Below are 15,874 nucleotides of genomic sequence, written 5' to 3' on the forward strand. Positions count from 1 at the left end.
CATTTATCGCCCCCCTCTGACGGACTATCATCGCTTCTTAAGACCATACTCGCAAACGGTGTCGAGGGAGAGCAGAAAAATGTAAGTCCCTTTGCAGTCCGATGCGATAACCACTACACCACGGCTCTCTTTCGAGTACTCTTAGATCTGTACTGTATGTCCCTATAGTCTTTATTGTTAGTCTTTTTGTGCTTTGTGTCGATCTTACTTATAAGTCCAGACTTTTAAACTAATTTTTACAGTTTCTTCTTATGTTGCATTGTTTTCTCTACTGTCCCAGGGAATAAAGTAGTAAAGTTGAGTATGCTTGAAAACATATTTAATGCCGACACATACTGCATGTACCTGTCACAAGGCATGAGCTTGTTATAAGTAATACAGTGCTTCTTGTTGGTTGCTGTCTATCATATTTATTTTCTCGTTTAATGTGTTTTTATATTTGGTCATGGTTGGCCCTTTGTATAGATTTCTATACAATTTGGGTTTTGCTCATTATTGTGTGTCGTACGAAGACCTTCAGTTTCTTATACATCTACGTCATTTGGTCTTTAATGTATGGTTTGTCTTATTGTCAATCATACCACATTCTTGTTTATAAATCAATCTTTCAGAAAAACGAAATTGAGTCTATAAAATTGAGAATGGAAATGGAGAATGTGTCAAAGAGACAACAACCCGACCATAGAGCAGACAACAGCCGAAGGCCATTAGGGGTCTTCAATGCAGCGAGAAACTCCCGCAATTGGAGGAGTCCTTCAGCTGGCCCCTTTAACCATATCTATACCATATTCTAAATGAAAATTCTTTCGTTTTAGTTATGTTGTTGGTTTTTACAACTTTTGATTTAAAATTTTGTATACCACACATGATCACACATCATGTAGTTATATCTCCTTTTTGGCAAGTATATGCTTTGCTTATGGTACGTTTCCATGTGGTTATTACATAAGTTAATTGCTCTCCAATAGTATATGGTATAAGAGTGCTATGAATCACATTTTTTTTTAAAAGAAAGTTCGAAAGATCTGTTCGAGTACATACAATTTAAGTCTATTTCCTCTTGCTGATAAAGTTTCTTTTCTAATATCATACTTATGACAGAAAGCAACACATCAAATTGAAACTTTTTATGAAGATGGACTGACATCCACAAGGGTAACGTCATCCTTTGACCCCCTTATCAAAATTTATATAACTTAAATATTTTTTTTATCAAAAAGGGACCACTGTAATATTATGCAGATGGTAAATTTGAGAATGAAATGGTTAATAATAAATACCATTTCCTTCTGTAACCTTATAATACTTTAATTTCAACATTGTAATCTACAAATGTAGTTCACCACAACTGATATATTTTCAGGGTGATTTAGATGCAAACATACTCTGATAAATTTTAAATTGTGGCTGTTGGTAAAACACTGAAAGTAAAAATCCTTGTACTTGTATTCATTTTAAACAATGAAATTTTGTTTGAAATCTGACTTTTTTCGCTTTTTTTTTTTTTTATTGAAAACGGTGTTTAGCCTAGTTTTTGTATAATGATGTTTTTGCATTTATTTTACATATGTGTAAGATAGACATATTATTCTCTATATTCAACTTACCTTTCTACTTAATTTGTTAACAACCTTTGCAAATGTTTGTTAAAATATATCTTAAATTCAACAACAAGAGAGAACACTCTTTCAGCATGAGGTTAATGTCCTCAGCTGTTTTCCCCATATTCCCTCGTGTCTATGTGCAATGTAGTAAAATCTCAATGACGAATGTAGAGGGACCAACAGAGTCAACATAAATAACATTCATTGGCAATCAAACCACATCCTCTTTTTTATAAGAAAATACAAAATATCAAAATATGCATTTATTACACAATATCGAATACATTTTTAGAAACAACTAATGCACACACAAACATTCTAAGGGCACAACCATCTAACTCCAAGCCGGGGATGGTCTATCATGGCTTTTCACAATCAGAATTTGTTTAGAGAAAAGTGCGAACTTTTTTTTCAACGCTTTCAATCAAATACTTGTTTTCTTCAAAATTTAACACTATTAGGTATTGGGGAAAATCAGGATTGAGAATATTTTTTTGTAATCTGCTTGCCCACAATATTATTTTTCGTCAAAAATAGGATCAGAATATTTTTAAGAACGAAACATATCCCCTTTTGAAGTTAAATGGTCGTTCCCTAATTCACTGACTCACAATAGGCTTTCAATTGTTCCCTAATTCACTGACTCACAATTGGCTTTCAATTTGCTTACAATATAAAAATTATATATACTGTTAATAAACATACTAAAGAGTTGCTTTAGTTTTGACAAGAAATTGACTTCAAATTTTGATTGTCACAGTTATGGTAATTACCTGAATGAACTAAATGCCATGATAAAAACTTAATATGCTATTTAATAAGGCCATCCATAACTCATTCATAGTTCTTCGGATTTAAAAAGTTTGCTCGCTTCAAAATTTTAGAAATTTCAGAAATCAATTTACCGTGTCATTAACAGATAATTCGGGATTATCGGCCCTTTTATAGAGATCAACAATTTCATATATCGTATTCCTCAATATCAAGGAATACAAACAAAGGATGGTCGACTCAGAGTAAGACAAGTGTGTACGGGTAGTGTGACATATCGTTCTGTGTAAAAAGACCACCCTCCATCAATTAAATATCGCAATGACTGACTCATGACTTGTTACTTGCGTATTCTAAATATGAACGTACTGTAGCCATTTTAGAACCTATTATAGTCTATTCTTCATAGATCTTCATAAACACGCCTGTTCGCGATCGGTTGTGTGGAATGTAAAAATAAGCTGCCACACCAAATGAAATGAGCTGGGAAGAACATCGACTTTTTAGAATAAAACTATGGATTGAATGAAAATGATTGAATAAAATGAGTATATTTAATACAAAATTCTTAGTATACTATTAATATTTACTGAAAACGTTTCCCGTACAAAGAATAAAAACTGACATGCATTATTAAATCTACATTTTTGTTCATTTTATAAATCACATAGGACGGAACAAATTCATAAAATATTATTTTCTTATAAAAACCCGTATTTTATTGTAATCCAAAAGAAAATTACATAAAGTTTTTATAAACATTATGTTGGATCCTGTTAGGCCTACATGATTTTGATTAGATCATTTAGATGTGAAAAATATATATGGTACTATAATGAAAACAATGATGCTATATTATCTTAATACTATACTACATGTCAACATTATCCTTTGTTTTTTAGCCATTTGAGTCGTATATATGATATAATACTTTGGTTAGTTTACTAAGCTAAGCCTCCTATATTCGTTTCTACAAATAGTTGAAAATAACCTTACAGTTTTTGTGTGATAATCTCAAACTATAAGACACTTTGGCATTTGAAGCAACGAGACACCTTGAATCGAGTATTTTGTTCTTTTCTATCACTTTTGCTTTTTACTTTTGGCAATATTGACAATATTTACAATCTTATAATATCTTTGATAACAGCAGTATAAAATGACAGCATTGACTATATAAGTAGAAACACACACCACACACACATCATCTAGTATATATACTAGTATATACGCCAGGTAGGCGGAGCCAAAGTTCGCCACAATACTTGTTCCTAAAGCAAAGCTTGCTAGACTGCCGGATACCGTCATTGCTGGAATAAACAAAATACAAGTATTTTATGGGCAACCTATCCTGTAGTCAAAACAGGTTCTTAAATCGTACATTTTAATTAGTATTGTGTTCAACTAATTCGTATCGTACGGTATGTACTAGTTTTGCACATGGTAAGTAATACATCTATTGTGAATTATACCATTTGTATGCAACAGATGCGATATTCGATGGCCTGTGTTTCCTATCATGATTTCCTTGATAGAGGGTTGCTGCTCACAAGGAAGCTATATAATCAAAAGTTCCAAATGATGAAGACGAAATCATCACTTCGTAAATTTTACGGACGCCATCACGAGTAATCCCTTTTCACGAATGCGACTATCCGAATTAATCTATTTACCGGGTTTGTAATAATTAACATGAGCAATACGACGGGTGTCACATGTGGAGAAGGATCTGCTTAGGCAGCAACCATTTGATTTTCGGGGGGGGGGGGGGGGGGGGGGGGGGCTGCTGAGGGTGAAACAAACAAATTTTTTTTCTCAGAATCAAAAACAAATTATTTTTTTCTCCAAAAACTGGAAACAAACTTTTTTTTCCAAAAAAAACCATAGCACCCTCCCCCCCCAGAAAATCAAATGGTTGCTGCCTTACCCTTCCGGAGCACAAGAGATCACCCCAAGTTTTTGGTGGTGTTCGTGTTGCTTAGTCCTTTTTCTATGTTGTGTCTTGTGTACTTTTATGTGTCTGTTTGTCCTTTATCGTTTTCAGTCATGGCAATGTCGGTTTATTTTCGATCTATGAGTTTGACTGTCCCTCTGGTATCTTTCGCGCCTCTTTTATCAAAAAGAGCGTTAAAGCAAAATAAACAATAAAGTAGAGCAAAATCAGGGCAAGGAATCAGAGCATCTACATGAGGGAAACATATTCCTTAATTAAAAATAATTTCCAAAATTGTGTAACAGCAAACTTTAACAACATAAAATCCGTATTTTTATGCCAGTACCGAAGTACTGGTTACTGGGCTTGCGATACCCTCGAGAACTATCTGTCCATCAAGTATGGTAAACAAAATATCATTGAAAACAAAATATCATTGCGCAAATCGAAAATATTATCAATTAAAGACATACCACATATAATTTGAAGGATGTAGAACATCATACCAAAAATACTATTTGGCTGATTTAATACACTTGTTTTTCCGACGATGTACTCCAATAATCCAAAACCTTTTCCGTACCTGAAGATAATAAACAAACATTCAATTCTCAACATTTTACCGCACATCTTGATAATTAAAATAATGGTGTAAACACTATTTTTAATTCATTCATATCTTTATATTTTATAGTTGAATAAAATCAACTGACCATGTTCTCGTACTGCATGGATGTACATTTAAAATGCGTTCGAAGTTTATATACAGTCGTCCATCGTCATCATCATTTTAAAACAACCAAGATACATAACATTTCGTGAATGTGTGACAAAGTTTCATCTGTAAATAAACTTAAACCACAGACTTAGCCTAAATTTGACGAAACGGTGACATCAACTAAGTCGACAGGGTGTTGGATGTCTCGACTTCGTGGCTTGTCGCAAGAGACAGAAAAAGGAGAAAGTCGGATATGTCTTTCACATGCATCCATACAACACTCCTGGCACGTGTACTGATTTCAAGTCATTGGCTAACGTGTCATCTTTACATTGGCTGCCTCTGTTCATTATATGAATAATTGTATCTACTCTAGCCAAGTAGAATATTTTAATTTATCCGTATAGATATGCATTTACTTGTCATTTCCAGCTGTATATTCAGCATTAATGTACAGGGACGGGAATAAACCAGGGGCGGATCCAGCCATTTTAAAAAGGGGGGGGGGGGTCCTAACCCAGGACAAAAATGGGGGGGGGGGGTCCAATTACATGTCCCACTTCAAATGCATTGATCGTCCAAAAAAAGGGGGGATTCCAACCCCCGGAACCCCCCCCCCCCCCTCCTCTGGATCCGCGCCTGTAAACGCAAGGCGAATTCAAAATACCGGTAAAGTTTTATCTAATTTCAAATTTATTTCTGGATATTTTTAAGAAATAAAACTATGAGACATGAACTCAGAAACAAAATATCGAATGTAGTAGTCATATCAAACAAGTATCATGATTGCATCACAAATCAGTTTTTAAATGACTCCTGATTAAACGAAAAGTCAAAGCAGTGTCTGCATAAAGTTTTGTGCCAATGATTTCGGAAATTATAATATAAACCTAGGTAATTGACACTTAGTTCTAGATCAGCAGACAAAAGGAAATCGGTGGTCTCGTAGTTGTCAGTTCGAACACTGGCCGAGTCAAACCAAATACTGTACAGTTTGTTTTGCTGGTACTCCAAAATTAAGGATTAAGAGCAAAGACTGGTCGTCTCTGAGTCAGAATAATGTGTCCGGGTAGGGTGACGTGTCTTCTTGTGGACTGTTAACTAGCACGTTAAAAATCCAACACAGAATGTCAGTCTAATACTAAGCAGTGTATATATTCATATCGCACTAGCATAGTATCATCCTCAATCTGAATTCAGTTTGCCAAGTAGACGTTAAATAGCCAACCACCCATCTATCCACCCACAGAAGAATCCTTCTTAGAGAACAACTGTCTGTTTACAGAAATATAACAGACACATCTGATTAGGCCAAACAAAATAATACGTGTTTCTGCTAAACCTACCCTAGTTTTTAGTGCCTAACCTAACACTTTTATTCCATTTTGGAACAAGCGCTGATAAAGACAGTCTGATTCCCTTGTAGTAACCAGCTAAAAAATGTTTGTTAAATAAAATGACATTGCCTACCTACCTACCCTATATATTTTTTCTGCACATTAGCGGAAACAGATATTTAAGTGACATTCATAATCAAAAATATTTATTTTTTTATAGTAACAAAATCCATAAAAATATGATGTTCAAGCTAGTGAACATGTGGATACTTCCTTTTTAAACACCTAACTTCGTCCTCAAGCTTTTCCTGATGTTCAATTTAATGCTTCCTATCGTAAAATCAATCCTGTACATATTTGAATTTTGTGAAAAAAATAATTACCAGGTATATTTCCATACACTATACAGTTGTATAGATACTTATTATTATTGTAAGACATTTTTTTCAAAATTATTTTAATAAAGTTACTAATTGTCAGAGAAGACAAACAATAAAGTCTAAAGAAATATAAAATGTTTGTTACTAGAAAAAAAATGATAATGATAATTGTAAATATTTGAAAAATAAACTAAAAGGTGATTTTTGCCATTGTGTCACGATATTTACCATAACAATGGAACTTTAAAAGTAATGAACCGGCTCTTATTTGTACATTTCAATAGTACACGTATGAAACCCTCACAACTTTGTGAAAGGAAACGACAAATGATCATATAACAAATTCGATAATTCTTTTATCATTTCACTGAAGTGTATTTGACCATTGTTTCCCTGCAATAAATAACCTTTGAAAATGATATACTCGTGTTAACCGTTCATTGGTGAATTTATGGTATTCTGAATTTATAGTTATTCCCCTTCATTATAGCCAAGAATTTAAAAAGACGTTCTTTTACCGGGAAACGACTTTAAAATTATGCCAAACAAGGAAATACATAGTTTGAAACTAGTATTGAAAAATAGAAAGAAAAATATATTATATACTTTGTAATCTATTCAATATTTGTAAAACTTATAAACGCTGACGTGTACTTACTTTGATGTGAACACTTTAGAACAGCTCATTTTAGGATTTATGTCACACCATGCTTTAAAACTGGAGTCTCCCTCTGCGTGGATTTCAACATAAAGTGCGTACACGGACAATAGCATTCCAACTGTGCAGAATATAAGCAAGACATTGCCAAATAAACGTGCAGATTTACGCAGCTGAATTGCTTCGTTTGCCATTGTTTATATTGACGCTTATGTCAATAAAAACATTATTTTTATATTCAAACAAAATTTACATATTATAGCTATATTTATAAATATGAATTAAATTATTTTAATCTGAACTTTAAAAAAACCTAAAGATAGCTTTTTAGGTTGAATAATGCTTTTTATCTGGCTTATTTGCAATGATTAAATCGATCTACACAAAGGTCATTAAATATCACGTGTAACGTCCTACATTTTGACTTTTTTGTCGACCACACAAATAGTCTAAACATTTCCTTCGTTGTCAGAGGCTGTGTTAAGCATGGTTTTAAGATATTTCTACGATTTGATGTCTCAGCCATCGAGAGCAGTGTACATTTTTCTGAAAATTAACAAAATTCCATTCGAACCTAAAGCAGTTGCTCTAAGAAAAGGTATGTATGGCATATTTGATCATATTTGTGTTAAGTTTTATGTTGGTACCGTATTTATTCCATGATTTATGTCGAACGGGTAACTTTATCAAGGACTCCCACGTCTTTTGCTGGACGGCTCAGTCACGCAAGATCAGTTGGTACCGCCATGGGTATTACATCTATGGTACCGTATACATATATTCAATAATTTATGTCGAACGGGTAACTTATGATCAAGGACTCCTCATTTCATTTGCTTTGAATTATCACACGTCTTTTGCTGGACGTCTCAGTCACGCGAGATCAGTTGAAAGGCATGGAAAAATCATATTATTTTAAAAAAAGAAATATGATAGTGCAGGGATAACTATGATGAACTTTGACGTGGTTGTCATTATATAGATGTGTGTCTTTTTTAAACTGATGCATGCATTTTACTAAATTTTAAATAAATTTTTGCATTTTTCTATGATCTTGCCAACAGAGACGTGTTGTTTTAAATGTCTTGAGGTATAGAGCTGTTGCCAGTTGTACTTCATGGCTTGTTAGTAGTATAATAATAGTCACAAATTGTATACCAGCGTTTTAAATGAAAGACTGAAATATGTGTGAATATTGATAAAACTTGAAATTAGGTAAACATTTGTAAGTGGTCTAGATGATGAAATAGACAGATTTTTTCTTATAAATAGTTTTTGGATTCATGCAATGCGCCCTTTTACTGGGTAGCAACATAGAAAAAGTATCAGCGATTCATGATCATACCAAAGTCAAACATGTCACATGATAACGTAATTTTATATTGATGTTTCTTTTTGTACAAACTGATAAAAGATTTTCAATGTATAGGTTTTAACAGGAAAGTTCATAATGTACATTTTAATTTACTCGGGATTTTAACGCCAACATATTAAATCCGCCATATTTTTTTTTATAGGAGAGCATTATTCGGACGAATACAAGAAAGTTAATCCTTTCAGCTTAGTGCCTGTTCTCGATGATAATGGATTTATTTTAACAGAAAGGTAAACATTGTGATCAATAGACCAAATCAAGGGTCAAATGTTATCTAGAGGTTCTCATACGGTTTTCAAAAATCTTTTTTTTTTGTGTGTTTTTTATTTTATGCCCCACCTACGATAGTAGAGTGGCATTATATTTTCTGGTCTGTGGGTCTGTTCGCTCGTTCGTTCGTTCGTTCGTCTGTTTGTTCGTTCGTCCGTCCGTTCGTTTGTCTGTTCGTCCGTCCGTTTGTCCCGCTTCAGGTTAAAGTTTTTGTCAAGGAAGGTTTTGATGAAGTTGAAGTCCAATCAACTTGAAATTTAGCACACATGTTCCTTATGCTGTGATCTTTCGATATTTTAATGCCAAATCAGTGATTTCTGCCATTTTCACGGTCCATTGAACATAGAAAATGATAGTGCGTATGGGGCATCCGTGTACTATGAACACATTCTTTCGGTCTCTATATATATTTTCACGATATTTAGTAGATTTTTTCCTTATGGAAATGGTTGACATACACTGATACGAACCACACAAAGTAAATTTTTTACTAATTATAGTTTTATTTTACAGTATTTGTTACACTATAAATATCTATTTCAATGATGAACCACTAACATCAGAAGCTATCAAGAAAACAAGAAAGTATATAAGGTTAAGATTCTTGAAACTTTTTAATAATTTGATATAGGGTTACGGAGAAGTTGCCGATACAAAAATGAAACTGACAGTTATTCTACTTTTTCATACTGTTGAATAATGAATTTTTCAGTGTTGCCATTTTGAAATATTTGGTTGCAAAGTATAACTTACCAGAGCACTGGTATCCTAGAACGAACTTACAAGCCCAAGCAAGAGTAGACGAATATATGAACTGGCAACATTGGAATACCAGGCTGAAGTCAGCATATCTCTTCAGGAATCTGGTAATTTTCCTAATTGTTGGATACATATTTATCTAATTTGATGAATAGTAGTACTTTTTAATTGAGGTCACTATAAGGTTTTCAAGCAACAATCCACCTGTGTGTATACCATACGTCAACCCCCGAGTAATTACATGTTTTATTAAAGGCACTGCTTATATTGCAGTCGTCATATTTATCTGCCCAAAGATAATGTATGAATTCTAACATCGTTAGTAGTGGTCGATTACGGGAAGAATTCAGTTGAGACACTATGATCATAGAATTTCCACCAATTTCCGTAACAAGACTACCAAGTGTAGCCACTTACGAGGTTTCATACTTGGAGAAAAAGTAGAACAGTAAACTCCAAGGCAAATCAGGAAAAAATATTTCATACAACATGCAGTAGTATAATTATCTGTGTTATAGACAAAAAAAACAACGTAAAACATTCCGGAAACACCCAAAAATGCTGACAATTACCTATAGCAAGCGTCAAACACCAAATTGGTTTATACAGAAATTTTGCTCGCCTACACTCCTAATATCGACCTCTGTACTGCCGTGTAGATTTTATACAATCTACAGATATTAAAGGAAAACCTCAAAATTACAAACTGAATGCAATGAGTTCGCAAGAAGAGTTTACCTATAAGTAACCTGTCTCAAGTCAGGAGCCTCTTGCCTTTGTTGGTCTTATATATATTTTTTTTAATTTTAATTCATTTATATGTTTTTGAGTTTGATGTGACGTCCTATTTCATTTAACTAGTACACATTTTGTTACGGGACTAGCTGAAGGCCTCCAATGTGAGATTTCTCGCTGAGTTGCTGACCCATTGGTGGTCTGCTCGTTGGTCGGGTTGTTGTCTATTTGACACATTCCCTATTTCCCCTCTCAATATGATATAAGTGTCACTTCCAGTGGTGCTGATATGATCAAATCGCCGTTTCAGAATATTAGTAAACAATAAAACATATAAATGATGACTGGAACTTTATCTTTCCAGTTGATTGAACAAAAGCTTTGAGCAGACCAGTTGATTGGGATAAAGTAGAACAGTTTAGAACAGAAGTAAAGAAAACTGTAAAATTCTTAGAAAATGTTTGGCTGAAAGATCAACCTTTCCTTTGCGGACAAGAAATTTCTGTAGCTGATATCCTGGGAATCTGTGAATTAATACAGCTGTACGCTGTCAATGAAGAATATTTGTATGAAGAGAATTCTGTGGTCAAAGCATGGATGGATCGAGTTAAGGAGAGGCTACAGCCTCACTTTGACGAAGCTCACAAACTGACATACAGGACACGTGACATGTACCCAATGATTAAAGAGCAACTAGCTAAACTGTAACTTTTGTACTTAGCATTGTACGGCATGGCCTTTCATTCAGACTTATTGTACGGCATGGCCTTTCATTCAGACTTTTGTATACTAATATATATGGTGCATAAAGATTTTATTTAATAAAAGACTCGTATTATTGAATTGTTCTTTACAGTTTTTATGAGCATGTATTTTGTAAGTAATCGGTTAACAGATATTACTTACATGTAGTATCTAAATATTTTGATAACTCAAGCTGTATTTTATGCAGAGAAATACTATGACAGCCGCCTTCAATGATTACTTGTGAAAAAAGGCGAACAACAAAGTCATGGAAAACTATCATCTTCTGTCTAATTCAATGATATTATAGAACTCAGATGCAATAAAATCTAAGGCAATAATTTGAAAATATATTGTGTTACTCATTTTCCATCGTTTTGTTTTCTGATAATAGACTATGTTTCATGCAGCTATAGTTACAATTATTAATATTGTTTAAACATGAATAACTCAATAACCTTTTCAAACCTTAATTGAATGATATGAAACCTTTTCATGTTTAAGGTGGTACCCAACTCTTTCACTAAAATTAATTTGGCTCGTTTAATTTTCATAAAGTTTGGACAATGTATTTACTTTGACCCTCTAACAAAAATATAAAATTTCAAATTTTTTTACCAACCGTTTTGTCAGAAAAATTACACTGGTTATATAGCAGTTTGACAAACACCAATTTTGATCATTGAGAAGCTTAACATTCCCTTTACAACACAACGTAATTAAAACGTTTAGCTGACTTTACAGAGTTATATCCCTGTGTGTTAGGTACCACCTTAAGAAAGATGTAAAAAAAAACAGAAGATTAAACAGGTTAGAGGTTCCTGACTTGAGACATGCGCAAACATGCGGCTAGGTTCAACATATTTTGTGTGGTCCCAATCGTTGTTCCCATATGAATCTAACCAATGTTGAATAAACAAACATACAACAATGCGCACAGTAAACCTCAGTTTGAAAGTAAGAAAAGGTAATAATAAAAACTAATACAAACGACAATGATCAACATAGATTAAAAAAACAACTACTAACAGTTATTGTGCTATATGGTAAATTTTTATATTTTTGTCTTTCATGTTTGCTTATGAACTTTGTCTATAAGCATTTTGGATTATCACTATTTTTAACATTTGTACCTATTTTGTTTGTTTTGTTCACACATCAGTGTCAATATGATGGAATTTCATTCGACTGTCATAAAAATGAGAGGTTATTAATAAGCTAAATATAAAGCCAGGTTTAATCCACCATTTTCTACCTAAGTCAAGATATGACAGTTAGTATCTATTCTTTTAATGTGTTTGAGCTTTTGATTTTACCATTTAATGTAGGACTTTTCGTGTTGGATTTTTCCACGGAGTTCGGTATTTTTGTTATTTTACTTTTTCAATCATTGAACATCTACACCGTTTACATTATGTTTTTTTCAATGACGACAGAAGATATGGTTATTCTGTTGTTGTCCCTTTGGTCATATCTCAATGACGACAGAAGATATGGTTATTCTGTTGTTGTCCCTTTGGTCATATATCTCCTAATTTTATTTACTTGTTTTTGCATCTTTGGCTTTCAGACTTTAGGTTTAAGTGTTCATGTGAAGGTATATTTCGAGTAGCGCTTCGGACGCACTCAACGTATTAAGGGTGACGAAAGCATTTCTTTTATTCATTAAGTAACACATTTTATCGTTCCTACCTTATATATTGAAAGCTATGACAAACTCTAAACTACCAAAGGGTCCAGGAAGAAAGTTTACTCTCGACATTAATATTATTAATGCCTTGTATCAATTTTATTTTGAAATATTCAGGTGGACGATTTTTGTGTATTTTTTATGTGTTTTTTAAATAGACTTTGATAAATAATATCATGAATAAGGGTGCATCTATTTTCCATTTAGTCGGCAATATTCCTCATGCTCTTATGATGTTTTTTTTTTTTTTGTCGTTTCATTTTTGACGTAAATTAGTATTTATGCATCCCACTATCGGGTTTTGATATTGGACCTTCCTGGTGCAGGTGGTTTCATGAGTGCAAATTCGAAGGAAAAAAGTGTCTATAGCATTGTTGTCATGGTGTTTACTATTGTTTTTATATCTCACTTAATTTGTACTTTAACGTTAAAGTATATACTATATACGCTATTTACCATCAACTACAAAAACTTTTTTATCAGCGTTTTTGTCCATAAACTATTAACTACAAACACCTTTTATTGGCGTCTTTGTCAAAGTATTATCAACTTCAACACCGTTTTCTCTGACAGCTTTGATAGATTTATTTGTATTTGTGAAAGAATCGTTTAGTCAGTCGTCATATATCTTCACACAGTTTTAGCTGCTGTCTCGAATGCCTGTTTGTGCTCTACTTCAATTCTGTCAATATGACGAAATTATATTAAAAAAAACTTGATAAAGTGGGAGGTTAAGCTAACTATCAAACCAGGTTCATTCCACTATTTCTTCGGGAAATGCTTGTACTAAGTCGGGAATACGATAGTAGTTTTTCGTTCGACACTCATGTACCTTGAAAATCGTTTATTTTTCGTATTTTTTTTTAATAAAAGCACAATTTAAATATGAATATAGATCCTATGTATATATACCAGGTCATAGCCAGTAGCTAGGCTTCTCTTCATAACAATTCTGCCGCTAACATTATTAACACCTGTTATTCATTACTGCTTTGTTAATAGAATAGTTTATATACAAATTCAAAGTCATTGACAGAATAAAATATATCTGTTTCATCATGCTAATAGAAAAGGAACGATACTTCCAAAAATACTTATTAAAAATATTGCAGTCAGAATCAAACTTACTATATTCTAAACAGATAAAGATTGATTAAATGGTATTTCACGCCATTGTTTACACCATTCGTTGTGATCAGTTTTTGATTGTTGGAGGAAGCAAGCGTGCACAAAGAAAACCACAGACCTTTCGTAGGGAACTTACAAGCCTTGTCAATTAAGATTGGAGTCGTGTGCAGAGTTCAAACTCACATCCTCAGTGTTTACTGGCTTAAAATACAGAAATTAGACTACTTTGACCACTCGACCACCGCGGCCCCAATATATATAGACCTCATGTACTGACATCACAATTATATTTATCAGCACTGTAATAAAAATGAACCTGCAGGCAGGTAATATATGGTACTTAAAGCCATATCAATATCATAAACACACAAACATACCTGAACTATTTCTTAATACTATGTTGACCCAATGAATGCATACCATTATGTTGTCCCGATTACAATAATACTGAGATATTTGAAAATCTCATTTTCTGTATCCCATACCGAGAAAGCTTACGTTATTAAAATATGTAGTAATAGCTTGGTGCTTTACTTTATAAATCTAAATAAAGAAGTTTCTTAAAACAGAAATCGACAAAAACTTAAGCCAAGGACACTACAAACTTGCATAAAACAAAAGTTATATGAGATGGTTTGGAAGGGTAAATATCATAATTTGCATGCAAAATACGCTTGCAAACACATATTATATTTATCAAAGCCAAAATATAAAATACTTGGTTAGGCATAGATCTTCGTCGTACGGCCTTCAACAAGATGAAAACCTAAACAATTCGCTATAAAAAGCATCTATATAGACTCTTATATGAGTTTCAATTGAATTACCCTCTAGCTGGTATCATTCGCTTCTCTTTTGTGTTATTGTAGCAAATTGACCTGACGATATCGGGATATGGGTATTTAGTCGGATCTTAACACGTACTTGTGATTTGTTTAAAACCGGTTTTAACGAAGAAATGTCGAAATGTTCAGAAATTAATTAAATCTGTTTTTGGGTAAGATGGTGCAAGCATACGATTTTTATTGCGTCTTACACTTTGAGAAGCGAATAATCTTTAGCTACTTTATTTAAATATTGTGTAAAAACGTTAATTATGAGCTATGAAAGTCAAGTGGCTCAAGCATTTTACTGAGGAAGTTTTAAAAAAATGCAAAGAAATATTTTAACAGTGGGTTAGATTTCATTAGTCTTTACTATCTATAGATTAATAACTTTTGGTTATATTTATAATTTAGAATCATCATTGAAGGTGGAGCGCGATTGCACAGTTAATTAATATATTGATGTGCCATTTGTATGCAAGAGTGACATTCCGTTGTATTATGTGCCAATTCGAAAAAGTTATGCGAGTATTGTCTCCCTTTAACAGGTTCATTATTTTATAATTAAGGTGGTACCTAACACTACAGGGAGATAACTCTGTAAAATCAGCTAAACGTTTTAATTACGTTGTGTTGTTAAGGGAATATTAAGCTTTTCAACGATCAAAATAAGTGTTTGTCAAACTGCTATATAACCAGTGTAATTTTTCTGATAAAACGGTTGGTTCAAATTTTTTGAAATTTTTACATTGTTGTCAAAGGGTCAAAGTAAATACCTTGTCAAAATTTTATGAAAATTAAACGAGCCAAATTAATTTTAGTTAAAGTGTTGGGTACCACATTAAGTTTAAGTTTCTGATATTAATTTGAATAGTTACAAAATGTATCAATTCAATATATTTCAGTTTTGTTATTGGTGTATCAAAAACATTGATGTACGAATATAAT

General features: G+C 33.0%; 2 protein-coding genes across 2 annotated transcripts; one reads left to right on the forward strand and one right to left on the reverse strand.

Moving 5' to 3' along the window:
• Nucleotides 1-1,852: 1,852 nt before the first annotated feature.
• Nucleotides 1,853-7,630, reverse strand: LOC139508984 (vitamin K epoxide reductase complex subunit 1-like protein 1). The gene is made up of 3 exons (XM_071296042.1): nucleotides 7,402-7,630; nucleotides 4,782-4,891; nucleotides 1,853-3,685 (listed from the first exon to the last, which is right to left on the reverse strand). The coding sequence occupies exons 1-3, from the start codon at nucleotides 7,593-7,595 to the stop codon at nucleotides 3,459-3,461; spliced, it is 531 nt and encodes a 176-aa protein (XP_071152143.1). The 5' UTR covers nucleotides 7,596-7,630; the 3' UTR covers nucleotides 1,853-3,458.
• A 166-nt stretch (nucleotides 7,631-7,796) lies between these two features.
• LOC139508982 (glutathione S-transferase theta-1-like) lies at nucleotides 7,797-11,289 on the forward strand. The gene is made up of 4 exons (XM_071296041.1): nucleotides 7,797-7,999; nucleotides 8,919-9,006; nucleotides 9,759-9,922; nucleotides 10,914-11,289. Exons 1-4 carry the CDS (start codon nucleotides 7,888-7,890, stop codon nucleotides 11,246-11,248), a joined length of 699 nt encoding a protein of 232 aa, XP_071152142.1. The 5' UTR covers nucleotides 7,797-7,887; the 3' UTR covers nucleotides 11,249-11,289.
• The last annotated feature ends 4,585 nt before the right edge of the window (nucleotides 11,290-15,874 follow it).

Source organism: Mytilus edulis, unplaced genomic scaffold (genome assembly GCF_963676685.1).
Source record: "Mytilus edulis unplaced genomic scaffold, xbMytEdul2.2 SCAFFOLD_1900, whole genome shotgun sequence".
Classification (NCBI taxonomy): Eukaryota; Metazoa; Mollusca; class Bivalvia; order Mytilida; family Mytilidae; genus Mytilus; species Mytilus edulis.